The following is a 26,943-nucleotide window of genomic DNA, read 5'->3' as shown; positions in this document are numbered from 1 at the left end:
GGACGGGTTGTTCAGGGTTGCCAATGGGCATCAGATGGCGTCAGAGTGGCTGGATCAACAGGGATCGAAATGCAACTGTCTCACCTTGAAGTCCTCCACAGCTGAATGTATATGTATCCGGACATTTCCTTCGCCCCCCTTGCCGATTCCTCCTACCTCTCCGCCATGCTGCGCATCTTCGATGTTCTCTGTCCCGCTCGCGACTGCGAAGAGAAGGCCATCTCCTGAGACGGCGCCCGCACTGAGTGGAGATGGAAAGCGTTGGTATAGCATGCGCCGCTTTCGTGCAGCTGCGTCCCAAACAGCTGCAAAGGCGTCGCCTCCCAAGGAGGCAAAAGTGCCGTGTCTGGTAGATCGAGGAATGTGCCGCAGATTAGCCATCATGTGGACACACGTACAAACGAAGTGCAGCTGTCGCGCAGATCACGGAGCAAGACACTCACGTTGGGTGAAAGCACATCGCATTGACAGGGTAGACTGTGTCGACGCCGTCTACCACCTGTCGATGGCACTTGAACGCATACTTCTTCGATCCGTCATCCTCGAAGAACTCTACTGCGATACGACCCTCGATCGACGACGCCGCGAAGCCTGACCAAGAAGAGGGCCGGTCATTGTGTCAGCTTGACGAGTGCATGCCATGCAGTTGACTTGAAGCCCGAGCTCACCTGTGCCATCCGGCATGCATTTCAGATCTCGAGTCATGAACTTCAGACTGCTGTCTCGGACTTGTGCAGGCTTCCAAGCTTCGTCTTCCTTTGTGGCATGCCTATCGCAAGCTGCTCTGAGCTTCCTGGTCTCGTACACATGCACCCTGCGAGTGGTCATGGCAACGACTAGTCGCGGCACGAAATCTGATGATGTAGACGCTTCTGATGCAGGCGCTGTGGAGATGTCCACCGCTAGAGGCTTTGCAGGAAGCTCAATAATATGCAGTGATCGAGGAGCGCTGCTTGGTCCCTCTTCCACAGACCACAATTGCAGCGTCTGATCCCATGACGTGGTTATCAAGAGCTCTGAGATGCAGCGGGACCGCGGCAGCGCAGCGCGTGTCAGCAATGTTCGACATCATGCTATCCCGCTCTCACTCACTCGTATCTGGGCAGTATCTGATGGTGTTGACGGCATTTGTATGCTTGCCGATGATGTTGCTCTGCCCGGTGTGAGTGTCCAGTCTGAGAGCCATGCGGCAAGGAAATCTGAGCAGTGTTCATCACGACCACAGGCGGCGTGCAAGAGACTCACAGCCTAACTCTTCTGTCTAGCGCAGCGCTGGCAGCAAGCTTCTCACTGATCCAGCATACATCTAGTACGGCAGCTTCGTGCTGATAAGCGTGCACCACAGCAGCTTGAGCGCCCGCCTCACTGGAGAAACCGGCAGAAGCGGGTGCTAGCTTCAGAAGGCGCACTGTCTGCGAGATCGCCGCAAGGCGTCAGCGTTGCGATCCAGAAGCTGCAGAGATGTATCGCATACACACACCTTGTCCCAGCTTGATACCAGAAGCTGATTGCCGTCCGCGCCGGCATCTTTGAGCGATTGGAAGGCTAGCGCAGAAATGGGCTGGCTGGGTGTGACCTCTACGGGCAGCACGTACGACGAGGCCATGCTTGATCGATGCCTGACGCGGTGTCTTGGATTCCTTATACTTGCTCGCCGTGCCAATCGATGTGTTCAGCAGATCCTTAAGCCTGAGCTCGCGGCTGGAATTGTCTTGATCAGAGCAGCGAGAGGTGAGATGCTGTTCCGTGACAACGCTGCTGGATGATGATCACGTCTAAGTGAGTCGTCAACGAACGCGTGTCGCAGTCTGATTTGATTAACTGTAATCACCGAGTCAATCGCGAGAAGGTTACCCGTCGCGGCTGCCGGCCGAGAGAACGCAGATCCGCCACCAGGACTATTCTTGATTAATTATCGTGAATCACGTGAATGTGAATTTTGGCTTTGGCCGCGTCTTGAGTCTTGAGTCACGAACGAGTATGGCAATCACCAACAAAAAATCATGAGTTCATGACTCTGCCACGCGACTGCAGGCTTCTAATTGCGCTCCATTCGATCGACACGCCGCCAGGCTCACCTTGACTCCATCGAGGTCTTCTCTGCTACACGTCCCATCACTCCTCCATCATCGGGCGATGATGGTTCCATCGCTGGCCAAGATGAGCGACCCACGTCCACCGATGCTATCGGCATCAGATGCTGCCATCATGGAGCACGTCCCTACCCTTTCCCAATCAGCCTTGGCAGCAACTTCGAGCTCTCAGAGCAATGTGCCACTGGAACAGCTCTACGATATCTCACGCACAGCCGAACGTGTGCTCGCCGTCGAGCCACTACCGCGCAGCATTGTGTTGCAGTTCCCCGACGAAGCTTTGCAGGATTCTGTGCCCATCTTTTGGGCTTTGCAGCGACGGATCTCTGCCCTCGCATCTCAGAAGCAGCTGGATTGGCAGGGCAGGCTGTACGTGGCTGCTGATACGAGCTACGGCAATTGCTGCGCCGACGAAGTGACCGCTCAGCACGTCGATGCCGACTTGGTCGTCCACTATGGACACGCATGTCTCAGTCCTACGAGGCGTCTACCAGTCATCTACGTCTTTCCCAAACTGCCGATAGATGCGCAACTCGCTGCTTCTGCGCTGGTGGCGGAAGTGCAACCTCTCGTAGGCACCTCCGATCAATCACGCTGCAAGCAGGCGGTCTTGTTGCTGTACGACGTGAGCTACGCTCACGCTGCTGCGGAGGTCAACGAGCAGATCGGAGCGCAGTTTTCTGCTCAAGGGATCAATCTTTCCACCGTCCTCACGCACCTCGAGACCGAAGGCAACATCGCAGAGTCTGCTTCTGCAGTCACACGACACCCCGATTCCTTGCTGTCCGCTTCATCGGGAATGGCTTGCAAAGACGAGAATGGTGGTGGTGGTGCGTGCTGCAATACTGCTCGCTGCGGAACCAGCGCGACATGTCAAGCTTCGCAAATCTCGAGTCAGCGCTCCATCACTCAATCTTCGGACGAGAGCTCAATGAGAGATGTTCAGCACATGACTGGCATCGATAGCGGTCTGGGGTCTGGCAGGCGCTTCAGTCTTCCAGACGGAGTCTCGCTCGAGGACAGTGTAGTTTGCTATCTTGGAGGCGAGTCTCTCGCACTGACCAATGTGCTACTCAGGCTCGGTCCCAGCGTCGCAGTCGTATCTTACGATCCTAGAAGGCCGTCTGGCAAGGATGCGCGCCAGGAGACGGGCTCTACAAACAAGCTATTGATGAAGCGATATGTGGCGGTGCAGCGGACAAGAGATGCAAAGGTCGTAGCGCTCCTGGTTGGGACCCTTGGCGTGGCAGCATACCTGCCACTCTTATCTCATCTCCGCAAACGATTACAAGAGACGGGCAGACGCGTCTACACTATCAGCGTAGGCAAGCTGACACCCGCCAAGCTGGCCAATTTCTCAGAGATCGACGTCTTTGTGCTGCTTGCGTGTCCGGAAAACAGCTTGGTGGATGCGGTGGACGCGCTGCCGAATGCCATGGACAAGACGGGCAGGACGCATAGCAGTCGAGACTTCTACAAGCCCATCGTCAGTCCCTTTGAGCTGCTGCACGCGCTCAAGGAGGAGGCTGATGGGACTCATAGCTGGAGCGGCAAGTACGAACTTGAATTGTCCACGCTTTTGCGGGATTCCAAGCTCGATTCGCGAACCGCGGAGTCCTCGGAGAAGGCGAGTGAAAGGGATGGGCCAGACTCAGATGAGGAACCCCACTACTCCCTCATCACGGGCGGCTACGTCTCTCGAGCGCAGAAGCCCGCGCGAGAGCATTTCGGCTCTAGCGCAACATCGCAAGCACTCTCCAAAGAAGCCAAGCCTGCTGCCGGAGAAGTGGTGGTGCGAAATGCTGATGGGACATTGACGCGGGTACTGGACAGTTCCGCGGGTAGACACTTGGCTAATCGAACCTGGCGGGGACTACAAGGCAGACCGGCTGGAGAAACTCCCAGCGTGCTTGCTGTGGGTCGTGCGGGCACGGCTAGCGGCTATGCTGATACTTCTGGCTTGGCTGAAGGAAGGGAAGGTGTAGGAGCTGGATCGAGGATAGTAGCTAGCTCCAAGACTGCCGAGCCTGCGTCACCTGTGCACACAGCGATCGAGTGCTCGAGCAAGCCGACCTCTGAGCTCTCCACTGGCAATGTGGAACGCGAGATTGATACCTCGGACGACGAAGAATTTGATCTTGAACCATTGTAGCATAGAAGTACATTATTCTCATAGCATGTAGTTCCCCTAAGTGTGGACCGTTTGGCAGACTTGCGCCGTTCTTTGTGCTCGATGTTGCCTGCTCGTGAAGGTGGTGTGATTGCGGTCTCGAGAGAGCAGAGCGCCTCTTCACGACCATCTTTGACGTCAACGCATGCTTCCCTCATCTTGCGACAAGTCGTGACCCAGCTGAGAAGCAAGCATTCAGGCGCTCTTGCGCTTCCCATCTTCTCCCGGTTTCAAAGCAGAGGTGCTGAAATCGATCAAATGTCCATCTCTACCATCCCTCGGCAGCTTTCTTTGCTCTTCGCCCAAGTACAGCCTTTTGAAGAGAACCCAAGAGGTTGCGACGAGAAAGGGAAAGCTGACCACCATGACCTGCCAGCGTAGTAGCGAGAGTAAAGCGTATAAAGGATCAGCGAGGTTTAGGTTATGCCTGCATTCCAACCAAACCGCAGTATCTGAAAGGAAACGGGAACATCGCTACGTGCGTGCGTGTGCGGCTCACCCTGATCCTTTGCTGATTGGGCGTCAGCTTCACAGGCGGCATCTTGTGGAAGAATTCGGGACACAATCCCACACCCAGCTTCCTCTCTTGCGAAAAGCCAAAGAGCAGTGTAGGCGTATCCACGCAGGTGATGATTCAGAAGATGCCTCGCGCTGCTTGTCGGCAGAGTGTCTATGGCCAGCAGTCGCGTGACTTGAGCTTGATCTGTATTTGAAATGCCCAAGTCCTTGGGCTAGTCACCACGCCTTTTCGTCTCCTTGCTCGACAAAAGTAGACTTGCGGGTCTCTAGTGATCTGGCTCGAACTAGCACTTCTGACCTGTGAATTGAGGTAGAAGCAACCATCAAGAAGATTATTTGACTATCCACGAACCGTGATATTCACGACCCTCTTCGCCGCATGACCAACACGTTGCGCACTGCGCAGAACATTCTCGACGATGCTGTTTGATGCGAAGGGCGTTCTTGACGCGACGCGTAAACTGGCGTTCAACACCGTCTGCGTATATATTCAGTGATTCTACATGGCTCATTCCACGCCGCCTATACATGACGTCGCCGGTGGACTTTGCTTATTGCTTGCCGCATGCTATCTCAGCATACAAGCCGTGTGTGTTGCTCGCAGTGGCTCGGTCGGATTCTCGTGAAACCTGGGTTGACGTAGTAGCCGTGACACGTGTTTTACATGGTGATGGCTCGATGCTGTCGGAGCGTATATATATAATCAAAATAGATTTTCGACGGACTTCTCACATATGCAGCATCAGCAGCGCAGAGTTAGAGGCGTGTATGTTTTTATATACTGACGATTCACCATGGCGCGGGCGCGTGACTTGCAGTCGTAAGTCAAAGTGACTGGCTGACTCCGTGCATGCGAGCTGCTATACTCGACTGTACCTTGCGGACTTCAAGCGAGACAGGCGCGGCAGTCAGACAGAGAGGGGCACGGCCTAAATCGCGGCCACCTCCCTCACCATGGGTGCTCTGGATGGATGGAGTGATGACAAATAGCGAGATTGATTTCCCACAACTTCTCCCATACAGCTCCCCATATGGTACGCTTTCTGACAAGCAAATCACACACTCATGCCTGCGATACAGAAGACGCGCTCTCACTTTCGGCAACTCGACCCTCACCTCACAGCGCCGAGAAGTGATGCCGCCAAGGATGCGCGCCACTCCAAGCCGAATCAAGAGCGCTCTTCTCGCGGCGCCGTCAAGCAGCTAGCTCGAGTCGACTCCAAAAGCGCTTCTCGCGTCAACAACAGTCCGCAAAGGGGTGTGGGCAAGCTTTGCCTCCGTCGCTCGCCGCCAGAATTATCAGCTCCGTCTCGTGACGGAGGTGCAGGAGGCGTAGCGCCCTTTCTTGCCCTTGGCGTCGCTGGACCTGGTCCTGGAACCTTACAACAGCGCCAGCATCAGCATGGTCTGCCTCCACAAGCTGCCTGGTCCGCTTCTCGAGCGGCAGGGATGGAGACGGGCGTAGCTACTGGTGCCGACCACGCTCATCGCCATGCGCTCTGGTCAAGCGCACTGCGAGACTCCTTGGCCTCGGAGGCCAAACTGGCTGCACAGTCCCGTTCGAAGGACAGGCAACGTCTGCAGTCCTTGCGCACAACCACGGAGCGTACGCGAGTCGGTCGCAGTGCCATAAAGGAAGTTTCGGAGCTGGACGCGCGTCGGAAGGCGATGTTGCAAGCCGAGCTTGTCACTGGCAGGCGAGAAGAGCGAAGAGTGGCATTTCAAGAGAGACGACAGTGGCTGCGCGAGCCAGCAGCTCAGAGCACATACCTGCGAAGGGATGATGAGTCCCAGATGCATGGCAGACACCAGGTTGAAAAGGATGCGCAGGCTAGGCATTGGATTGTGCCGGACGCGGGGCCGCTGTGGCCACATGGAGAAGGCACTTCCAAATACCCATCCACTACTACGCCACGACGAAAGCGAGCTCGGCTGAAGGGAGGGGCTGAGATGCAGGCTGGATCGCCTCAAGGAGATGTGCTAGCCGATGACTCCGAGAGCGTCATCGAGAACTCTTTCTACGATACAGGCGCAGCCTTCGGAAATGATATTCCGCAGTCTGCCCTTTGCGTTCAACGACCGGGACATGTTGACGTAGACGATGCGCTGAGTCGCTCGTGCGCCAAAGGGCAAAGTGATTCGTCGTCTCGGACATGCAATCATGGATTAGGACTCGACGCGCTCAGCCCTAGTCTACCCATTCTGCGGAACAGCTCCCAGGCAGGCAGAGAGATAGGTGATGCTCAGCCAAATCCGCAGCGGATGCTCAGCAGAGCTCCGCTCACCACAAATGCTGCAGACCCACGCCCAAAGGAGACTGCGCGTGGCATAGCACGAGGCCAAGTTGAGGAGAGCTGCCATACCCCACCATTAAGCGCTCCTCATCATGTCGCCAGACCGGTTTGTGGGAAGGTGCAGAGCCAGAGTCAAAGCCAAGAAGAGGTTTCGATGAGCGCGAATGGGCCTGCGTCCCGCGACTTTGCTCTGCGAGGTACTGAAACTTACACTGATGCGCAAGTCATCAAGGCCGAGATTCTTGACGCTTTGGATGCCCAATCGCAACATGTCGAGGGCGAATCGTTAAGGGATTCTTCCTTCGTCGAACGCGGAGAAGACGTAGAGCGACAGCAAGCATTGAAGGACCGGCAAATGTCAAATTCACAGACATTCTCGCTCCCAGTCCTAGATGAATTGAGTGCAAGCTGTCCGCCGCGCCTGCAGTCTCGCTGTAGAAAGCCGCCACGTCAACAGACAGCAGTCAAGGAGGTAGAAGCACTACCTACAACTAGGCTTTCCTCGGTCGTTGAGGAGACCCGTAGCAAAGCAGTTCCCCAGAGTACCCAAGCAAGGCCAGCTTTGACGCTGACAGCGACATCGCGTGATTCGAACTTGGGACATGCCGCTGCTCCAGTCGCACCGCCGCCCCCTTCGCATCCGGGTGCGGAAAGTTCCCAAACGTTGAGCGAGCGCTCGTTCTGGGCTGCACCTCTCGTGGCTCGATATGAGCAAGCGCAAAGCGAGAGCCTTAATGACGCAACATCGACAGGCAACCAAAGTCTCGAGTCGCATACAAGCGCCGCGTCCAGGTCGGTCTTTGATGCGACCAAGACTGGCACGACACAGTTGCCGGCTGGCGCTCTCTTTCCGTTCTACGATTTTCGCGAATCGCAAATGCCCGAAAGCCCATGCAGGCGCTTGCCCCCATCCGAGCCGACCAGTGCGGGCTTGGACAGTCTACACAGCCCTAGCGACGAGATAGGAGAGGGCGGCGCACTCCTACAAAGTTCCCCTTACTCCCACTCCCGGCTGGAAGACGATTGTGGCGTCAGAAGCGGAGATCTTCGTGAAGGAGTCGTTGCACACCATCCTGACTCAATGCCTGACGCGCCACTTGCCCAACAGGATCGCTCGCGCGTTGATGGCAGCTTCGTCTACGAGCTTGCGGGTCGAAGCGGGGATCAGCACGTGCCAGAAACGCTGCGGTCAACGATCTTCGCCCGAATGCCACCCACGTACGCAACGGTGGGCGGCGAGACTGATGGCTTCTCCCGCCGCGGAAGACAAGAGTGCGGTGTTACCCGTTGTGGGCTCGATGCTGTGGCCCGAGCTCTGCGTGCTGCCAATTCTGCGCCTCGACGACGCATACATCCGGTCAGGTGGATAGGCGAAGAGATTCGAGGTGAGTTTTGCGCGCTTCTCCCCGCCGGTCCGAGCCCAAGCTGAACATTTCATGGTCTGCTACAGCGTTCTTTGAAGAGCAGCGAAGCTTCATCTTGGCGCGAGGTCCGCCGAGCAGACGTCAAGTGTCAAGATGGGCAGAGCGCACTCTGATAGTAGCCGAGAGTGCGCCAAACGTCAATGCTCGAGGCAATTGTTCCCCGAGAGCGCGAGCATGCGATATCTCCGACTTGGGCCTATCGCGCTACAGTCGAGCTGGAACCTCTGCCAGAGGTCGCAATTCGCGCAGTTCCTTGCAGCAACAGCAGCGACACGACTCCTTGTTCGACTCGTTTGCCAGCGTTCCTTGGAACGATTCTGGAGTGTGGGACGATAGCTCCTTGGAACTTGAGGGCTACGCTGCGCCAGCTGCTGCTTAGCGATCGCGCAGGATATTTTTATTGTCGACGTCGCATTACCTGTGAACATTGATGCAGGCCCTTAGGCGTGCCAAGGGCCGAGAACTGCGCGCTTCTGGTCTGCAAGGGCTGTCAGACACTTGTGCTAAAGCGAAGCTTGCAATGGCAGCATCGCTTGTCTCTGAATGGTGATTGCGAAGCGGCCTGCGCAATACTTTTGGGCTATAATGCTCCATCGAGCTTGACCGATATCGGTACATCAAACTCAGGCTTCACCGCTGGCTAGGCGCTCGCATCGCTACCGCACCTGATACTGACCTTGACGTTGGAGAGATGCTGATATGTCATTTGATATGCCATAAGTTCAATCTCCCTTCCCACATGTTTCAAACACGGAAGGTGCGAAGTGCGACCTTTGCTCGAGATAGCGCATTGAGATCAAAATGCCAAGACGTGACGCCATGCCGCACGGCGGCGAATCGCAAGACCGGCTGTCTCATGTTCGACATTTTTGGTTTGATTGTTAAACCTAAAGAGAGGCATTGGTGAATGAATCGGATTCGCGATTGCTTACCAATTAAGCATACCAGGCGAATCTCGACTCCAGGCACGCTTGCTCGTTCGGGCTACGAGTCCACGCGCGTCACGCTCGTGGGCCGAGCTGCCTGCCGTACGATCATCACGGATAGCCTCATGAGCCTCTTCATCTGACTCCGCTCGTCTCTCTGTCTTTGGATGCTCACACAGCGCTGCTCGGACTGACAATAGTCAATTCGCGACGGTTGCAATAAATGCATCTTCAATATCCAATCGTCTCAATTTCCTGCTCTCTCACGAATCATCTTGACTCACGCACTATAACGAGTATTCCGCGGTACCTCTCCGTTTCCGCCCACCCAAATTTTCTTGGCGCGCGTGCATTGCGAAGCTTGGCGCGACGTCATTGACGACTGATCAAACTGCTCCAAGCCTATAATAGCTGTCCCGCTCAGATAGACGTGATGCTTCACGTTGCCATTTCGCGGCTCATCATCACGATCAATCCGCGACTAGATCAAGGACTCGCGACCACCAAGCACAGCTGGCGGTAGATCCTTCTTCTTGCTCCCCATTGACGTCCCCGCACATCATCGACCAGCATAATTGAATGTGAATCGGTAAAATGCCAAGCAGCAATTTGACTCAAAAGCGCGCGCGCGTCCCATGCATGCAGGTGCCCGACAGCCAAAGCGCGTCAGATGCCGCAACTCTCGTGACTCAAACAAATCGAGACTCAGAATCTTGAATGCCACGGCGGGCTCATGATGACGTGGGTCTGCGCTATGATGAGCATTCGACATTCAAGATCGCTTGCTCAATTCACAATTGCAGATTCAAGATTGGTGATTCACGATTCACGACTCAAGATTGATCCTCGCGCCCGTCGCGCACACAGCCTGTCCAATCGTGATCGTGTAAGTGAACGAGCCGCGTGTGATTGATCATGATTCGCGAGGAAATACAAGCGCGCTGCATGGAGCGAGATTTTGAGTTTTGTAGTCAAGAGTGCGAGCGGATGATTATCAGCACTCACGACGCACACTTTGATGACTGTCAATACGTATTTGGTTGAGTCTTGAGCGCTCACTTTATACACGAGCACGAGTCTTGAGTCCAAAGGCGGCGCCAAGTGGCCGCGCTATACAAGCACGTGATGAGATTCCAGATGTACTGTACAGGGCCAGACAGCCAACCAAAGCTGCTTATCGTCTCGCGAGCAATCGGGAACACATTCATCAATTCGGATTCAGCACGTTTGGAGTTGACTGACTCAAAGACTACAACAATCGAATTCACATGAAGAGCTAGTCAAGAGTAACAGCCTCGTGACGGCGAGAATTTTAGCGGATTGCGAAAAGGAGGCAGTCGTGAGCCGCGATCGAGGTCTTGGCTACCACTAATCCGCTGTTGCCTCGGCACGAGCAAGCCCCTGCCCGTAATCAAGAGTCGCAGTCACAGTCAGGATTGGGAGAGTGGCACGGACGGCATCATGCCTCGGCAGTCACGAGTGGAGTAGGTGAGAGTTGAGTGTTGAGTGTGCGGCAGGGACAAAGCCTAGCTGCCGCGCTGATTTATCTCCCAGATGCAGCTGCAGCTGCAGCGAGCCGGCCGCCGTGCCGAACCGGCAAAGCCATTCGGAACTTGAACTCACTGACTGCTGTGCCGGTGCTGCGTGTGTGCGTGTGAGACTGGCGTGCATGCATGCATGCATGCAGATCGCCATCAAGCGCACAGCAGCAAGCAGACAGCCGCAGACAGGCAGGCGACGGGCGGGAAAGCAGACGAGATGAGTGAGTGAATGCTCGATGATCGTTCATACAAGCATGCAGCACTCACTACTCGTCCTCGCTGCACTTTTTCAATAGGCGCTCACGCTACGGCTAACAGACACGAGCTCTCATGCTGGCCCATCCTGCTCGCGCTCTCTACTTCCAGCTCCTTGGCCAGCGCTTCCCTTTGCTCCCCTCCCTCCTTGCCGAAACCTCCGCGGAAGTTGGATTCTATCTCGCTTGCTTGCCTTTGCCCCGTCTCGTCGTCGAGCAAGCGAGTGAGCAGCCTCTTGCCGCGCTCTCGCGCTTGTCAAACATCTTCAGCAGAGGCTACCGCTGCACCGGTCCAGCCACAAGCCTGTGCACTCGGCCATTGAACTGTCAATGAAGTAGTCTGCGCTCGCTCTCCAGGCTCGTGCTTGGGCCGTTTTCTGTTGGGAATCCCGATCACATCCCTCAGACTCCCTTCCTCGCTCACTCCGATGTGCCCGAAGTCTGTCCGGTCAGCAGGTCGCCCCTCGACCCGACCTACCTGACCGCCTTGCGATCTCAGGGCAGCACTCGCAAGCCAACGTCCAGCAGCGTACAGCGGTGCAATCCATCATCGGCACGATTCACTTGCACTCGTGAGCTTCCAAAGTCGCTAGTCAAAGTGCAAGCAAACCACGATGGTCGGCACGTCGCAGGCACACTCGATGGCGGGCGCCGGCCACCATCGTGCCGAACGCTCACAAACGTCGACAGCACACCTGCGATCCACGGTCAACCCATCAGTCAATCCTCCCTCATCTGCCCCTTCCGCAGCTCGCAGAGATGGCAAAGCTGTCAATGATGCTGGACCCCTCTCTTCACCATCACAACCATCTTCCCTCCATCGCGTCGCATCCCGTCACTCCACCAAGGATCTCATCGTCAAGGCGTTGACCCGCTTTTGCTGCGGAGCGATGGAAATCGAAGCGGATCCTTCCACGGATCCTTCCAGCCGCAGGACCGCGTTCCGGCCTGGCATGTTGGGCAATCTTTCTCCACCGGCACCTGCCGTACTCAGAGACTCGAGGGCCGCATCGACGCATGAAGCGCCGCCAAAAAAGCTTTCGGATCTGTCCGACGTCAAGCTCGTAGGCTACGAGGATCCTCGAAACTGGAGCTCACCTCGAAAATGGTCGACTGCAGCCATCATCAGCTTCATGGGCTTCATATCACCGTTGGGCTCCTCAATCGTCGTTCCAGGTTCGCCTTTCGTCGATAGGGAATTCAATTTGCCAAGTCGAACGGTTGCGCTGTTGCCCGTCTCGATGTTTGTCTTGGGCCTTGGCATGGGACCGTTCTTGCTTGCGCCAGCCAGCGAGCTCAAAGGCAGACAACCTGTCTACGTCCTCTCTTCGCTCGTCTTTGTAGCTTTCAACGTCGCCACTGCCGTCGCTCCCAACATGACCGCCCTCATCATCCTTCGATTCCTAGCTGGCGCAGCAGGCAGTGCGGGACCAAGTCTTGGCGCAGGTAGCATCGTAAGTACTTGCCATTGATCGTCGCGCTAGCCGCCGCCATCAGGCTGAGCCCTTTGCCGCACGCTCATTGCATCGTACTCTCTCAGGGTGACATGTTCGCTCCTAACGAGCGCGGTCGTGCACAATCGCTCTACGGTCTTGGTCCACTGCTCGGACCTGTATGCGGTACCGTAGCTGGCGGTTGGATCGTTCAGGATATCAGATCTTGGCGTTGGCTTCTGTGGACACTGACCATCGTGAGTTCGATCGATGGCATTACCAGCAAAACCAATCGTCGCTAACTGATAATGTCGATGCTTTCTATTGCTCATCAGTTGTCTGGCGCCGTCCTCTTCATCATCGCTGCGTTACTTCGTGAGACCTATGCACCCGTACTACTGGAACGCAAAAAACGGAGGGCGGCCAAAGAGCGCCTCGACCAGCTTCCCGCTGCCGTTGCAAACGGATTAGATCCCACGGAAGCCGCCATGGAGGAGGACTTGCTTCGCCGTGCCGCCACATCTGGCGCACCGAGAGGCATGAGTCTGGTGCGCCGGGTTCTTTTCGAAGTCACGCCGGGCGTCGCCGCCCGCACCAAGACCAAAGTCGCCTTTACTCGACCTTTTCGGCTGCTTTTCACCAACCCCATCTGTGCCGTCTTCTCCATCTACATGGGTTTCATCTACGGCATCATCTTCCTGTTCCTGACACAGCACCCGCTGCTTTATCAGCACCGAGAGCCAGACGAGGAGGCGCCCAGACCGGACCAGCTGCCTACCTACGATTGGAAGCCCGGTCCTGCTGGCCTCACCTATATTGGTCTTGGGTTGGGATTCTTGACGGCTGCTTTGATCAATGTCCTGTTGCAGGATTCCATCTATCGTCGTCTCGTCGCTTCTAATGGCAAGCTTGGCTGGTTCTTGTTCGACCTGCCAGAGGTCATCGAGGCCAGAATGGCTGACTCCAAGCACATCGGCATTGCTCAACGGGAGCATGACATGGAAGCTAGCGCCATGCCACCCGTAGCAGCACCTGTCTCCGCGGAAAAAGTTGCGCCGACGCCACACTCCTCGGAAGCTCCCGTAGCGGAGAAGCATGCGGCCGGAAACAAAGCTGACGCACGGGTCACGACGCCTGCACTGCCCATGCCCGTCCGAAAAGGTCGACCAGAATATCGTCTGCCGCTTTGCCTCTTGGGCATGATTATTCTGCCCATGGGTCTCGTCATTTTTGGATGGGCAGCAGACCAGCGCGTGCACTGGGTAGCTCCGCTGGTAGGCTCATACCTCGTGGGTATGGGTTCCATCTTGCCCTTTCAAGTTATCCTCGTCTATCTCGTCGACGCCTTCATTCCCTTCTCGGCATCAGCAACAGCCTGCGCCGTCCTCGTGCGAAGCATCCTCGCCGCTGTATTCCCGCTCTTCGCTCAGCAAATGTTCGTTGCATGGGGCTTTGGAGGTGGGAGCACTTTCCTTGCCGGCATCTCGCTTCTTGCCGTGCCCGTACCCATTGTTCTATACCGCTACGGCGAGCAGCTGAGAGAACGCTTCAAATTCCGCCAGTGAGGTGCGCAACCTGCCACCACAAGGACCCTCGCCTTTTTCCCTACTGCTCCATCTCCTATCCGACATTGTCCGAACATCTTTCCACGCAGATCCTCTTCTTTTCTTTACCACGTGCACCTTCATGCTATCGCAATTCCGGACCGCGCAATTGTATTTGTACTGTCACCGGTCGCTTTGACGCTCACCACTTCATGCTTCAGATTGCAATGCCCATGCAACTCACATACGCCTCACGTGCTCGGGCTGACGGCATTGAAAATCACTTGACTCTTGCCGAAATAGACTCGTAAGCCGTCTCGCATCTCCGCGCGCTCTCTTATGTCGACTGCAGCATTGAAAACGTCTGCTCATGAGAGGATGCGGGCGTCGAGCGAATGAGTGTGATTGCTTTGCGAAATGAATGCAAGGGGTGGCCAAAGCTGATGCGTGTATATGAGATCAAGTGCAAGCAACAAATACAAAGAGGCGGCAGGAAAAAAGTTGTTGGCTCAAGAAGAGGCCATCGAGTGCTTGTGATCCAAAGCGAGTGCATTGTGCAAGGTGGGCGCGTGAATCATGCCACCGGGCGAGATAAAGTCGTGTGTCGAACCAGCCGTCTCCTCTGTCCGTGCCGTCTCGACGCTTTCCCTCAGCGAACTCTTCATGCTGGGCGACGACACTAAGTCGGCGGGCTGATCATCGTGTCCTGCGCGATGGTTGCGTCGAGGAGCAGTGACATGGCGAAGAGAATCGGAAGAATTGCTGTGCACTGAGCTCTCGGCATCGCTATGCCCGGCAAGTTCTGCAGAGACTCTTGCTGGGTTTGCTCCGCCCAAGCTCAAATCAGACGGCGGGGCTCGTATGATCTGGCGCGAAAAGTTTGCAGGGGTCAAGACGCCAAGGGCAGACACTTTCGGGGAGGAGTTGTGCTGAGAGCGAGATTTGAAAGCCGCAGCTGGATCATGTGTCGATCGAGACGTCGTCGCGGCACCACCTCGATGCTGTGAAGCGGACGTCAAGTGCAGAGGGAGCGTCGACGTCGTGCTTGGCGCCCTGCTTCGTAACAATGCAAGTTGATCCTTTGTGAGCTTGACCTTAGGCAAGGCGGCCAGCCGCTCAGGAGTGATCTTGTGCTCGGTTCGAAGCTCGCGCTCTCGTACTTCCTCCAGCTCAGGCTCGGGTTCGGGCGCTGTGCGTGGGCGACGTTTCCGCGGAGCTGGGGTCAGTGAGATGGTGCCATTCGGTGTAGAAGGACCGTGCCGCGCTGCACTGAACGCCTTCGGGTCCACACTGCTGGGATGCGCAGTCTGAGGCTGTGGCGGCAGATCGCTGCTGCTTGCGACCACTAAGCCAGACTCCATGAACCTCGGTCGAAGAGGCGAAGAGCTCGTGAAAACGCCGAATTGCGAAGCCGAGGGGTCTATCCCGAGGCGATGTCTGGCTTCCAGAAAGACGCGGGGCAAATGCAAGGACTCGATCACATCCTTGCAGGCGCCGCGATTGGCCAACAGCAGCCACATTTCTTTCTGAGCTTGAAGTTCGATCGCAACGAATCGCTGCTCCAATTTCTCTTTAGAGAGGGCTCGACTCTCATTGGCTCTGCGAGCTCGGCTTCCCGGCCTGCAGTCTTTGCAAGCGCCGCCAGGCGATGCGTCCAGTGCTGCCGAGCTCTCGGCAGCTCGACAGACGAGCTCAACACGCTCTGCAAAGTCAAGCACCGGAAGACCGACAGGAGGCGGGCTCAATCTCTTGACTACATCCGCTATGGACGTCGATTTCGGAGACGAGGAGCTGAGGTGACTGCAGGTCGCTCCGAAAGGGAAGAAGGGCGATCGTGGTGATCGTGACGAGTTTGAGTCTGCAGTCATCGGCCTTTTGGACTTTGGCTGCACTGAGCGTCTGGTAAGCCATTTCCGTTGTGCGTAATGATCAGCAGCAGTGCTCGAGGTGGGCTCGTCTTGCTGAGACGCGCTCATTGGCGACGGCAAGCCGTGGGCAATCACAGGAGATGGCTGCGTAGATGCGGTCTTGACGATCGCTTCTGACCTGTGTCGATCACTAGGACGCTCAGCTGTACTCTTGAAAGCTTTCATCGCTTTCTTGCCGCCACTGCTAGCAGGTCTACTCGCAGAGGGTGTCCGTCCGTTGTCCTGAGCCCTTGGCGACCCCTCAAGACTGCCGAAAGCAGGTGCCAAAGACGACTGACTGGACTTGAGGCCCAGTCTGCGCCCGGCTTTCCGTAGCAAGCTGTCGTTGTATCGCGTGGTCGAATCGACACTTGACGCTATGGAAGCGATGGACGGCCGCCTTTCACGCTGCATGAACTTATCAAGCTCTGTCACTGTTCGCGACATGCTGGACGAGGATCTCCTCGAAGAGCAAGATGGCTCTTCTGCGTCCGCTAGATGCTCTTGCACTTCGCCGTCATCGTATGGCGTTGCGTAGCCTCCGAAGCTGGTGGCGCTGAGAGGTGTGGTCGCCCAGCTGAGCGGCGAAGTCGGTAGCGTGCTCAATCCTTCGGTGCTTGCCCAATGAAGCTTCGCTGGTCGACTTGATCTGGGAGATCGACCATATGCGCCCCCCTCGTCAAAGCTAGACGAAGTGAGACCAGTAGCAGACAAATCTAACTCGTACTGATCCGGACAAGACACGCCAGAACTGCACGAAGTGGAGGCTACGGACGACGTCGAACCGTGCCTGAGTGGTTGCTGAATACGATCATGGGCGACGGTGATTGGTGCTGGCCTCGGCTTGACAGTGCGCGCCTCGCTCCGCGTGTGCATCGTGGAATGATGGGTCGAACTCGGTTGCATGTCTTGGGCAGCGCCAGTGTGGTAATGGTTCCTTGTGGGCTTGGACGCGACCTCACATGGACCTCCGCTTCGCTCTGCGTCGAGCGCATGATGACCGCGCCATCGTGACAGCAGCTTGATGGCCATTTCCGGTGCGTTGGTTGGGCCTGGCACTTCCGAACGTATGGGGAAGATCAAGGACGGACGGCCAACACCGTGAGAAAGGTAGGGGGCTGGGATCGTGATGGTGGGTGTAGTGGTCCAGAGAGGTGGGAGCGCGACGAGGCCTTGACAGACGAACAGGAGCCCAACCTTATGAGCAATACACCTCGTCAGGGGTCAAGCCGACGGGGGGGAGGGATGTCAGCAGCCGTCGCACCGGTTCAGGTGAGATTTGACCGAGCCGCTGTTTCGGTTGGTGAGGCGGCAGTCGCATGAAAGGAGGCTCGTTCGGCGCGTAGATCCACCCAAAGCGAGGCTCGTTCGAGGGTGAAAGCAATTAACGTGAGTGACGGACGCTGCATGGATCGCTAAGATGAGCACTCGAGTACCGTAAGACATACGCCGACGATTCCCACAGCGCTGCTGCCGCGGTGTTCAAGCGCAGAACAGGAACACAAGCAAGACACGGCTAGTCAAAGTGGTGCCGAAGGGTAATAATCGAATATCTTGCTACAAGGACGCAACTCGCAACAGTGATCAAAAGCCGCTCGGCTGCGATGCTGCTGTAGGCGGCGCACCACAGGTGACGCGGGCATCAAAAGTCGAGTAGTGTGAGTGAATGCTGCAGCGCTTTCGCATGGCAGCTCCGATTAATCGGGCAGGTTGCTCCGCAATCCAGCAGGAACGATGATGCATGCCAGCATGCATTGATGGGTGCTGCGCATCGCGATCCGTTTCTTAATTGGTGCACAGCCATGGCTGACTCACGACTGTTCCTGAGCGCGTGGACAAGCCAAGACTGCGACCTACATCAGGTCACAATCGCAATCGCAGCCTTGACTGGCGCTCTGCCAGACTCTGTGGATGGTCGGCCAGAGGGGTCTTGTTCGACAGCTAGGTGAGAGGACCAGCAAGCTGCTTCCGCCCACCTACAGCTGCACGCTTTTTTAAAGACGACTGACCATCTGCCGAGCCTGTGATGCACTCCGGCAACTTTGCCGAATGCAAGGGTTACAAAACCAATAACTCCGCTACCCGTGGTGGTCACGAGCGATGCTCGAAGCTGCTCACCGCCATTGCCTATATCGCGGTTGCGATTATCCACATTAAGGTGCAGCTAAGAGAATTGAGCGGGCAGCTAGTCGTTGGTATAGTACGAAGCTCCGATTGATCCAACACATGATGCTGGCCAATGTGACCGATGGATGTCCCTGTCTTTTGACGCTGTCGATGAGCGCAGCGTGTTCCATGGCCTTCATGATGGCGTGAAAGGCGTGCGAGACAAGCCGCAGAGATTATGTGGGTCTGAAACCAAGCATTGAGGCTTACATATGTAATTGCATGACAGCGCGGCGCGGCCCGGCTAGTCACCGACTTGCTCACTCTGCATGCAGCATTTCTTGAATATTCACTATATGCGCGCCCATCAAGACCCAGCAATAACAATGCGTGAATTTGGTTGTCTGCTTTTGCAGTAAAACACGCATAAGGATCATCATAACAAAAGGAATCAATTGCTTCCGGATCTTCACGCAAAGCGTACTTAATGTGGGGCGAGGCAGCGCAGATCCCAATCACCGGTATCACCCTCAGCTGAGACGCGCATCTGTCGCAGGCTTGCAGAAGCTGGTGCGTGCTAGCTTGTGCGCAGCAGTGATGCGTGATGAGTCTGCGAGCCGCTGCGTGACGCTGGCTACACAGGTCGAGCAAGCGCACCTACGGGTGCCGACTTGCTGGAGAAAGGCTCTTGACCTGTCTCCGCCATCCCCTGACGGTTCCTGACACTCCTGACACTGCTGGGCATTGACTGCATTAGGGCGAAGGTGCTCACGCCTGTCGACGGTCGGCGCGCCTCCGTCAAGGCACCAACGCAAGAGTGACGTTCGCGATTTCGTCCTTCCGCCTGCCTTCGCTCGTGCTTTGCATCCGCCTCATTACTCAGAGACCGGCAAAGTATTTGGAGCCCCGCCATCCATCATGCACGAACCCCATCATTAGCAATTAGGGTATTTCGACGTGGTAGGCTCGATCTCGCCCATGCAAGCATTCGTGATTCACACACTACTAATGTAGTACCCTGTCCCATGGATCACATGGGCCGGTCATTAATTGGTACGGTTCGTTATCAAGCCAAGAGCACTATGTGTGACTTGACGGTGGTCTGCAAAGCTGATGGTGCATCAATAATGATTTGTAGTCCAATCATGAATAGAATGCCAATTTCCGCGTTGCAGGCTGATGACTCGTACACGACGGGCTGTCACCACTATATAGCACATCGAGTCAAGGTCCGTTATCGCATTTAAGCACTTACAGGTGCGGTCTGCGAAAGTGCTGCAGCAGGGCGAAAGCAGTCCAAGACTCACAGCAAGCGGGGTTGAAAGGTTTCACGCGGCAGCATGCAGCTATAGGCGGCATCATCAGCTGCGTTCTGATCATGTACAAGCACGACATCGCGAGGATCCTCTAGCTTCTGCCGCGCTGGCTTGGTTTGGTCCCACATACATGCACGCAGAGTTGAGCGAAGTTGCAGTTCCCTCTGTTGTCATACGTCAAACGATTGCACGCATGAGACTTGGCCCTCTCGACGCGTGTACGCCATTATCCGACCGACCGCTTTTGTGCGAGATAAGACCTGCGAACGCACGAAAGAGCCCGTGCTTGTCTCCGCCGCCGCTGGAAACTGATGACGCCACCCAGAAGGGTCCTTGGTGGGGGCTCGAGCACTCTTGACTCACAACTCTAATGAGTCGCTTGGCCACCCACCAGCCCTGAAGTTGCCTTGAGAACGATCGAGGGGTCGTCGCGCGCACTTATGCCTTCCGTCACACACGTAGATGGGACCGACGCGGCGTGAATCGGGAATTCGACCGCTCGGCCGCATCGAGGTCGAGGTCGAGAGGTTCACTGCAGGATTTGGGAGGTAGAGCATGGTCTCAACTTTGATCGTGCGTGCGCGAGTGCAGGGTGGTCCTCAGGCTCAAAGTCCCTACTATGAGAATCATCAGCTCACCGCAACTGCGTGATCGACTTGACCTTTGTTCTCCTTCTACACAGAACTTCGTAACGTGTCTAACAAATGACGCTTGCTCTTCTGGCCTTGCTCGCCTTGTCATCATGATCATCGCTGCGGGGTACCTTTGCTCTATCTTCCTTGGAAGCGAACCAGATCCCGATCTTGCTCAGCGCGGTTCCGAAAGGGGCAAGTGCGTCCAATTTCAGCGCCCGACAAGAAGCATCAGCAGCGCTCGTCTTCACTTACAGTCTTTAAGTGTATCGGGGTTTGATGGGCACGCAACCGTCGCAGCGCAGGTGCCTGCTCATCGGAGTCAGCAACGAGCCTTTAATGTGAATCGAGTGCTGCCTTTGCAGTCGCAATCTCAAGGCTCAAATTGGGGTTTCATGAGAGACTTCAAGACTTCTCCCGCAGCCATTTCATTGCGACTAGATTGTGCTTTACTGAAGCACCTCCAGCTGCATGGGAGTTGACAATCTCGAGGTGGCTGTTGTGAAGTGAGTGATGAATCACGAGGCAAGCGGCCCTTTCGCACCGGGCATGAATGGTGAAGGAACGTGTCTGGAACCAGAACCCGAAGCTACGGGTGGCAGCAGGAAAGCTGCCCGCTCTTTACAGCGTCGCGAAGCTACCGTCAGAGTGTATGGGCGCTACAGATCGAGCGTCGCAAGCAGTCGTCCGGCGCGCCCTTTGCCGAGGCACAGAGCAACCGACGCGCTGGGGCCAAAGATAGCAGTCGTGAGCCATGAGTGTCGTGATCGTGATAGGAGAGCCCAACGCAGACTATTCGAGAAGAATTGCTGCGAGACTCAGCGCCAGTCGGCGCGCTCTCACCATTCGAAGGCTTCGCTCTGAAGCTCTTCCGCCTCTTCATCTTTCCATCGTGGCTCAAGGACCGAGACCAGACTCGCACGCACGACTCTGACTGGAAGCGAGCGACGCGCGGCAGAGGTGCATTCTTGCTTCTTGCTTCCTGCTTCTCTATATCCGTGTTTGCGCGCACAAGATTGAGATCAGGCGATTCTGACCATCCTGTCCGTGCGTCCATCACTTGCAATCGCCTACTCCCCACAGTGTGTGGCTTTCATCACGAGCCGGATGTACATCCAATACAACCATTGAGTTCGTGACTACATGTTTATCCGGCTTAGCGAGGGCAAGCGCATCGCTCTGCACGCTGGATATTATCGCTATCGCCACGTCCAGCACGCACATGTACGGAACACACCAAGGGTGTGCAGGAATTCAGTCGGCGCTTCAATAATGATGACTTTAGCGTTTGCCTGCTGAAGAAAGGACTCCCGAACGAAAGCCACTGAAAATCAATCAATGCAGGCAGCCCACATTCGCGGGAAGACATTGAGAAGAAGCCTAGGCGTTTGCGCTTCTCGCATACAATGTGAGTACCACGAAGTGAGTACATAGCTGCTTTGTGCGGTCAGCAAATCGCCCGCTGCCTCCGAATCTTGAATGTCGGGTGCGTGCGAAAATGATGCCCCTCAGGAAGCAAATCAGCTCGCGTGCGACATGCGAAGCGCGTCGTAAGATCATATGATTCGATGTGTGTGGTTACAGGCCACTACCTGAGACTGGGTGCGCAAAATCTGTGTTGGTTGACTTGCGCTTCTTTGGAAGAGGGGCGGTGACTAGAAAGGTGCTGGCCGTGCTGTATGTGGCGAACACGCAACCTAAGACTGAGCACCGCTGCTCTCTCCCACGTAGACGTCCATCTCTGCGTCCAAGTCCTCAACGGTCTTCTTAGGCCTGGCCTCGCGCTTAGGACGAGCGCCGCGTCCACGAGCAGCTCCACGTCCACGAGCCGCGGCCCTGTCAGATTACGGAGCCAGAGTCAGAGACGATCGTCATGGACAGCGTCAAGCTCGCGAGAGGACTCACTTTCCGCGTTGGCTGGGAGCTCCGCGGACACTTTGGGCAACGGCAGCCTGCTGAGCGGCAATAGCGGCGGCTTGTGCAGGGTCGACGACAACCTCGATCTTGATGGGTTTCTCTAGGGTTTGCGGTGGTCAAGTGTGTTGGTTGTGAATACAAGGACTCGACTCGTCTGGATGCAATCCCATCGCCACAGAGCAGGACTCACTGCCGTCAATGAGGCGGTTGTTGTACTGCTGATAGGCGCGGTTGGCGTCGTCGGGACGCTGGAACTCAACAGTCACAGTGCCGGTGGACTGGCCATTGGCGCGGAAGCTCATCTGAACGCGTCTGAGTGGTCCAATGGAAGTTGAAAAGAGTTCCTATGTAGGGTGCAGAGATTACACAACTCGATCAGCTCAAGAGCAAGAGGAGACCGGAGCCTGTGGTGGCGATGCTGACCTTGACCTGAGGCTCAGTGACATCGACCGGCAAGTTCGAGACGATAATCTTGCTGTTCAGGGGTCCGCCGCCAGGAGCGCGACCGGGGATGATGACAGGTCCACGATTGCGGTTGTTGGCAGGACCGGTAGGGGGAGCACGTCCAAGAGAAGCTTTGCCAAGCGCGGCAGCCTTGGCGTGAACGCCTGCCGAGCCACCGCTGCGACGCGGTCCTCCTCCACGACGACCCTTGGGTCCGCCCTTCTTTGGGTTGGCAGCCACAAGCTCGTCCAGCGCTGAAGTGAAGGTGATGAATCCTTTCAGTGAGACAGTCCAGAAGGTTGCTTACGTCGGCGCTGATGCTTACATTTGTCAATGTTCATAGACTGAGGCCGCCAAGGCGTCGCAGGCGTGAGCACGAGGCGAGGCGAATTGACGGAGAGATGAGGATGAAAGGGCAAAGAGGTGTCAGATAAGAGATGCATACATCTTGTGGCTGATCCCGCCATTGGCAGTGGTCGGGCGCGGCGGCAAGGATCGAGAGACATGAGAGACGTGGACGACGAGTAGCTGCGGCTGGTGTCTCCGCCCACGGCTGAAAGTGTGGCCGTTTGGAGCAATACTGGGCAAATCATTACCGGCTGTAGCACAAAACGTCGCAAAGGGACGTGGCGCAAATGCTCCGCGACATCGCATTGCCTTCGACGCCACCCTCACAGCAGTCTTGTAGCTGGTAGAGGTGGATGGGACCAGGTGCAAGGCAGGCTACGTGCGCGCGCGCGCGCTTGGCTATCGGCATACCACGGGGTGCGGAGACGAACGAGATGAAGCTGATCACGCAGGACGGCGCGCTACCCTAGACTTTCGTCCACTGCGTTGAGCTGTGCGTTAGGTATCTCTTGCATGGAGATGCCGCCGGAGCCGACCGCGTAACTGGGCGTTGAGGCTGGCTCGAGTGCTCTATTGAATCTCTGTAGCAGACTTGACCTAGGTGGCATGGTAGCCGCCGAAACAGATCGGGGCTGTCGATAGGCCGTACCTTCTCTGTGCTGCTTCATGCGGCGCACGCGCTACCTGTAAACCAGAGGTAGCGGTTTTTCCAGCGCAAACCAATCCTCGCCAGATGAGATCATCAGCTTGGCCGCACTCTTTCAGTGCGACCTTGAGCCTGCGCTCGATGAACCAGCGACCTCCTACATCTGGCCTTTCGTGTTGGTTGCAGAGACCCCGGGAGACACGCTCAAGACACATCGTCTTCACGTGAGGGCACCGGCAAGGTCGCTGTGAGGGCACAGAACAACAGTTGATCCCGTGGCCAGAATGGTAGCTTTGGCTAACCTTGGACTGGGCACATGAACAAGCTTTGAGAAGCAGCGTTCGGAAGCGACGGTACAAGCCCGAGCACCATCGCCCTGCTAAGGCTTTGGAGATAGAAACCGAGAAGTGGAGCCGAGAAAGGATCTGATGCTGACCATTTTGTTCTATTTTTTCTGTCGAATTTGAGCTGATGTGTGGTCGTCGATATCGTAGGGTCGACGTGCAGAGTAATGTATGCGTTGAATGCGCCGAGGGCGGATGTAGGCTGGACTTAGAGGTCGAAGGCAGAGTGGGAGGTATGTTGGCAATGTCGCGTGAGCGATGCTGGTGATGGTGTGAGATGGGAAACAAGCGGCGTCGCGCTCTTGGCAGAGCTGTTCGCTTAATCCTTTCACAGCGAGGCGCGCGTGCAGCGGAGCGCGCGGCAAGCGCCTCGATCGCAGTGGCGCCCTGCGACAGCTACGCAGTAGGCCGCCAGCAGCGCGTCTTCACTCACGACTGCTGCAGCAGAGGCCCGGCACATGAAGCCTCGCGGCTGCTGCGCACATCAGGCATTTGGGATTGTAGCGCGTGACTACCGTGGCTGCTGTTTACGTGACTTTTGACTGAGCAAGCTGACCGCCATGCACGCGATCAGATTCCCAGCACCTTCTGCATGCCTAGCACTCCGAGTGCGATCGATTCTGAAGCGCCCCATCAATCCGGCCAGCTTGCCAGCATCAGCTGACCGAAGCAGCCGGACGATCCGTCAACACATTCAAGATTCAAAGGCGGCAGCAGGAGGGTTTGCGTTCAGCCGTCATCGTCACATTCAGACCAGGTGTCGCGCCGACAACATCGCAGAGAGCCCATCACGAATCCAATGTTTTCATCACTCGACAAAATATCTTTAGCCTGAGCGTCTCAAGTGATTTTGTATTGCGGAGATTGACGTGCTAGCTCGCCGAGCGTCGCACGTTTGGATCCATCGACTAAAATGATGGTCCGGATGTTGCATGGAGCACGAGCGCAGGACCCGCCGATCCTGCGGGTCGTTTTGAGTGTGCATGACATGATGGTGGGAGTACAGCCGAGGCAAGAGAACGACATGAGAGCAGGGCCAAGACCTCGTCGAAGTAGAAGTGGAAAGATGCGCGGTCAACACTTTAAACGCTGGTGAGCGCGGGTCCTTCCTTGAATTCTCCGGTCGACTTGATCTTTGAGCCGGTGTCATCGTTAGAGGATGATCCGTGAAGCTCGTAGAGTCTGTTGAGGTCGAACTTGGGAGCCTTGAGCACCTTGACTTTGCGAACGTAGACGTTCTGCAAGGGGTAGATGCCTTGGCAGGCCTTCTCGATCTCTCGGCCAATGACCTCGGGAATCAGCTTGGCAATCAGCTCCTTGATGTCGCAGCCTGATGCCTCGCGGTTGACGATGTCGAACATCTTGTGACGGATTTGCCTGATCTGAGAAGATTGGGCGTATGCGGTCTTGCGGACTTGGTTTGCGCGCTTCCTAGTGGTAGCGAAGACGAAGACACGGAGAAGGTAGCCGTCGGTGGTTTTGACGTCCTGGTGAGCCTCGATCAGGCTCTGCCACTTGCGAACAAGACTACGAATCTTGTCGGAAGTGAAGTCCATGCCGTAAAAGTTGGTGAGGCAGGTGCGACCCTGAACCTCTTCAACACGCAGCTTGAACTTGCGGAAAGTCTGCTCATCGTCTTTGTTCAAGTCCGCAAGGGAAGCCTCGATGACACGTCCCTTGAGAGCATCGTTGGCGTTCTCTGCATGGTAAAGAAACAGTCGTGGTCAGTCGTAGTCAGCTTTCAACCCGAGGGTGGGACACGGCCGGTCCTCCGCCCCGCTCGAAGCCGCCGATCTTCTCGTTTGACCAGGCGTACATCCGTCTGTCACTGCACAGATACTGATTCATGACACGCAGTCTGCCTTTGCCAACTGGCGAAATGCGTGAGTCGATCCGCCAATCCCATCGCAACGCGCTCCACCAAACGTCCCAACCCCATGCCCCGGCGGTGCACCCTTTTTCGCTCTCCGAATGCCGTGTAGAGGACACTCACTCAGTCCCTGAGATCGGTTGACTGGGGTTCGGCCAAGGTCACGTTGGGAGAAGAAGAGAGGGGCACGGAGGTTGTACCACTCCTTACGGGTGAAGGGGTCCACCGTCTTCTTCTTGATACCACCGCGCTTGGAAAGCCTGTTTGAGAAAAGGACGAAAGCAAAGCGTATCAGCATCTCAGCATCTCACCGCGTGATTCTTGTACAATTGGCGCTGCCCAAATCTTTGCTACATGCTCCTCAAAGCGCCTGGCAGAATGATGGAGCCTCCCGCCCCTCCCTCGTCCACGCTCAATTTCCTCGCGAAACAACGTGTCCGCCTGTCCCCATGCAGCCTACCACCGCCGCAAATTCTGATCCATCACTCGTACCGGTCAACACGATTGTAGCACAACGCACTTCTTGTTCTTGCCGACAGCTACAGATGGGACGAAAGTGTGGCCGTGTCAGCAACAAGGACCACCATCTCACGGCGGAGACGCGTGTGGAAGCCAGCGAGGACGTTGAGCTCAAGATGCGCTGCAACTCACCCATGATGTCGAATTTTGTGAGTGAATCAAGTCTTGAGGGATTGGTAGATGAAGGTGAATGGGTTGAGTTGCGGGCGCCGTCGCATTCATGACTGCTGCTTGCGGCGCACCTTCATCTTCGCGCTCATGCAAGAAGGGCTGAAGACACCACGTGGCTCTGAGAGCGTTGGCGCCCACAGACTGCAGCCGCGGGCCCGGGAACGCGCTTGCATGGGCTTCACCGCAGCTGCAACGCGCGACGCAGAATTCTCTCGAGCTGCCATGGGTCTGTCACGTGTCGGACTTTGTGGGTTGGTTGCGTCAGGAAAAGGATGCGTGCTGCTTGCTGCTTGATGCTTGTGATGCGCTCGCGGCGCTCATGATGACGTCAAGCTTACGCTCAACTCGCTTCTGCTCACGTCAGGGTCTACACAGCTTGCAGCCAAGCGATGCATCAGCAGCAGCCGCTTGCGGGCAGCCTGAGCTGATGGAACGGTCCATCGTCTAGATTCAGCCTCGGCTGTGTGTGTGTGTGTGTGTGTGTGTGTGTGTGTGTGTGTGTGTGTGTGTGTGTGTGTGTGTGTG

At 56.2% G+C, this 26,943-nt stretch overlaps 8 protein-coding genes across 8 annotated transcripts; 3 read left to right on the top strand and 5 right to left on the bottom strand.

Moving 5' to 3' along the window:
* Positions 1–54: 54 nt before the first annotated feature.
* Positions 55–1,340, bottom strand: IE81DRAFT_291845 (WD40 repeat-like protein; the record flags this gene model as incomplete). Its single annotated transcript, XM_025511922.1, has 5 exons — positions 55–346; positions 444–591; positions 669–1,016; positions 1,093–1,175; positions 1,246–1,340. Coding segments are annotated over 5 exons (966 nt in total), but the record flags the coding sequence as incomplete, so codon positions are not given.
* An 841-nt stretch (positions 1,341–2,181) lies between these two features.
* On the top strand, positions 2,182–4,245 carry IE81DRAFT_291885 (diphthamide biosynthesis protein; the record flags this gene model as incomplete). Its single annotated transcript, XM_025511928.1, has 3 exons — positions 2,182–2,923; positions 3,032–3,507; positions 3,538–4,245. The coding sequence occupies 3 exons, from the start codon at positions 2,182–2,184 to the stop codon at positions 4,243–4,245; spliced, it is 1,926 nt and encodes a 641-aa protein (XP_025368553.1).
* A 106-nt stretch (positions 4,246–4,351) lies between these two features.
* Positions 4,352–4,959, bottom strand: IE81DRAFT_175255 (hypothetical protein). The gene is made up of 2 exons (XM_025510662.1): positions 4,763–4,959; positions 4,352–4,632 (listed from the first exon to the last, which is right to left on the bottom strand). The coding sequence occupies exons 1-2, from the start codon at positions 4,802–4,804 to the stop codon at positions 4,459–4,461; spliced, it is 216 nt and encodes a 71-aa protein (XP_025368552.1). The 5' UTR covers positions 4,805–4,959; the 3' UTR covers positions 4,352–4,458.
* Positions 4,960–5,847: 888 nt separating this feature from the next.
* On the top strand, positions 5,848–8,879 carry IE81DRAFT_342058 (hypothetical protein; the record flags this gene model as incomplete). Its single annotated transcript, XM_025515678.1, has 3 exons — positions 5,848–8,304; positions 8,439–8,461; positions 8,711–8,879. The coding sequence occupies 3 exons, from the start codon at positions 5,848–5,850 to the stop codon at positions 8,877–8,879; spliced, it is 2,649 nt and encodes an 882-aa protein (XP_025368551.1).
* A 3,295-nt stretch (positions 8,880–12,174) lies between these two features.
* IE81DRAFT_291862 (MFS general substrate transporter) lies at positions 12,175–14,219 on the top strand (the record flags this gene model as incomplete). The annotated part of the gene is made up of 3 exons (XM_025511924.1): positions 12,175–12,675; positions 12,762–12,911; positions 12,990–14,219. The coding sequence occupies 3 exons, from the start codon at positions 12,175–12,177 to the stop codon at positions 14,217–14,219; spliced, it is 1,881 nt and encodes a 626-aa protein (XP_025368550.1).
* Positions 14,220–14,707: 488 nt separating this feature from the next.
* On the bottom strand, positions 14,708–16,981 carry IE81DRAFT_367455 (hypothetical protein; the record flags this gene model as incomplete). The annotated part of the gene is made up of 1 exon (XM_025517082.1): positions 14,708–16,981. The coding sequence occupies one exon, from the start codon at positions 16,979–16,981 to the stop codon at positions 14,708–14,710; it is 2,274 nt and encodes a 757-aa protein (XP_025368549.1).
* Positions 16,982–21,856: 4,875 nt separating this feature from the next.
* Positions 21,857–22,861, bottom strand: IE81DRAFT_330902 (hypothetical protein; the record flags this gene model as incomplete). Its single annotated transcript, XM_025515215.1, has 5 exons — positions 21,857–21,995; positions 22,065–22,176; positions 22,267–22,420; positions 22,500–22,774; positions 22,846–22,861. 5 exons carry the CDS (start codon positions 22,859–22,861, stop codon positions 21,857–21,859), a joined length of 696 nt encoding a protein of 231 aa, XP_025368548.1.
* A 1,785-nt stretch (positions 22,862–24,646) lies between these two features.
* Positions 24,647–26,411, bottom strand: IE81DRAFT_324521 (ribosomal protein S3Ae). The gene is made up of 4 exons (XM_025514256.1): positions 26,380–26,411; positions 26,249–26,267; positions 25,852–25,988; positions 24,647–25,557 (listed from the first exon to the last, which is right to left on the bottom strand). Exons 1-4 carry the CDS (start codon positions 26,381–26,383, stop codon positions 24,941–24,943), a joined length of 777 nt encoding a protein of 258 aa, XP_025368547.1. The 5' UTR covers positions 26,384–26,411; the 3' UTR covers positions 24,647–24,940.
* Between the last annotated feature and the right edge of the window lie 532 nt (positions 26,412–26,943).

The sequence above is a fragment of the Ceraceosorus guamensis genome (genome assembly GCF_003144195.1).
Source record: "Ceraceosorus guamensis strain MCA 4658 unplaced genomic scaffold IE81scaffold_43, whole genome shotgun sequence".
NCBI lineage: Eukaryota > Fungi > Basidiomycota > Exobasidiomycetes > Ceraceosorales > Ceraceosoraceae > Ceraceosorus > Ceraceosorus guamensis.
Note: the sequence above shows the minus strand (reverse complement) of the source record. Positions and strands in the feature narration are given on the sequence as shown.

Excerpts from the sequence above, each read along its gene's own strand:
- IE81DRAFT_175255 (XM_025510662.1), bottom strand. The coding sequence starts at position 4,804 with ATGCCGCCTGTGAAGCTGACGCCCAATCAGCAAAGGATCAGG. Across the intron at positions 4,633-4,762 it reads CCAATCAGCAAAGGATCAGG|GTCATGGTGGTCAGCTTTCC; the intron begins GTGAGCCGCACA and ends CTACGCTGGCAG.
- IE81DRAFT_324521 (XM_025514256.1), bottom strand. Across the intron at positions 25,558-25,851 it reads CAACCGATCTCAGGGACTGA|AGAACGCCAACGATGCTCTC; the intron begins GTGAGTGTCCTC and ends TTTACCATGCAG.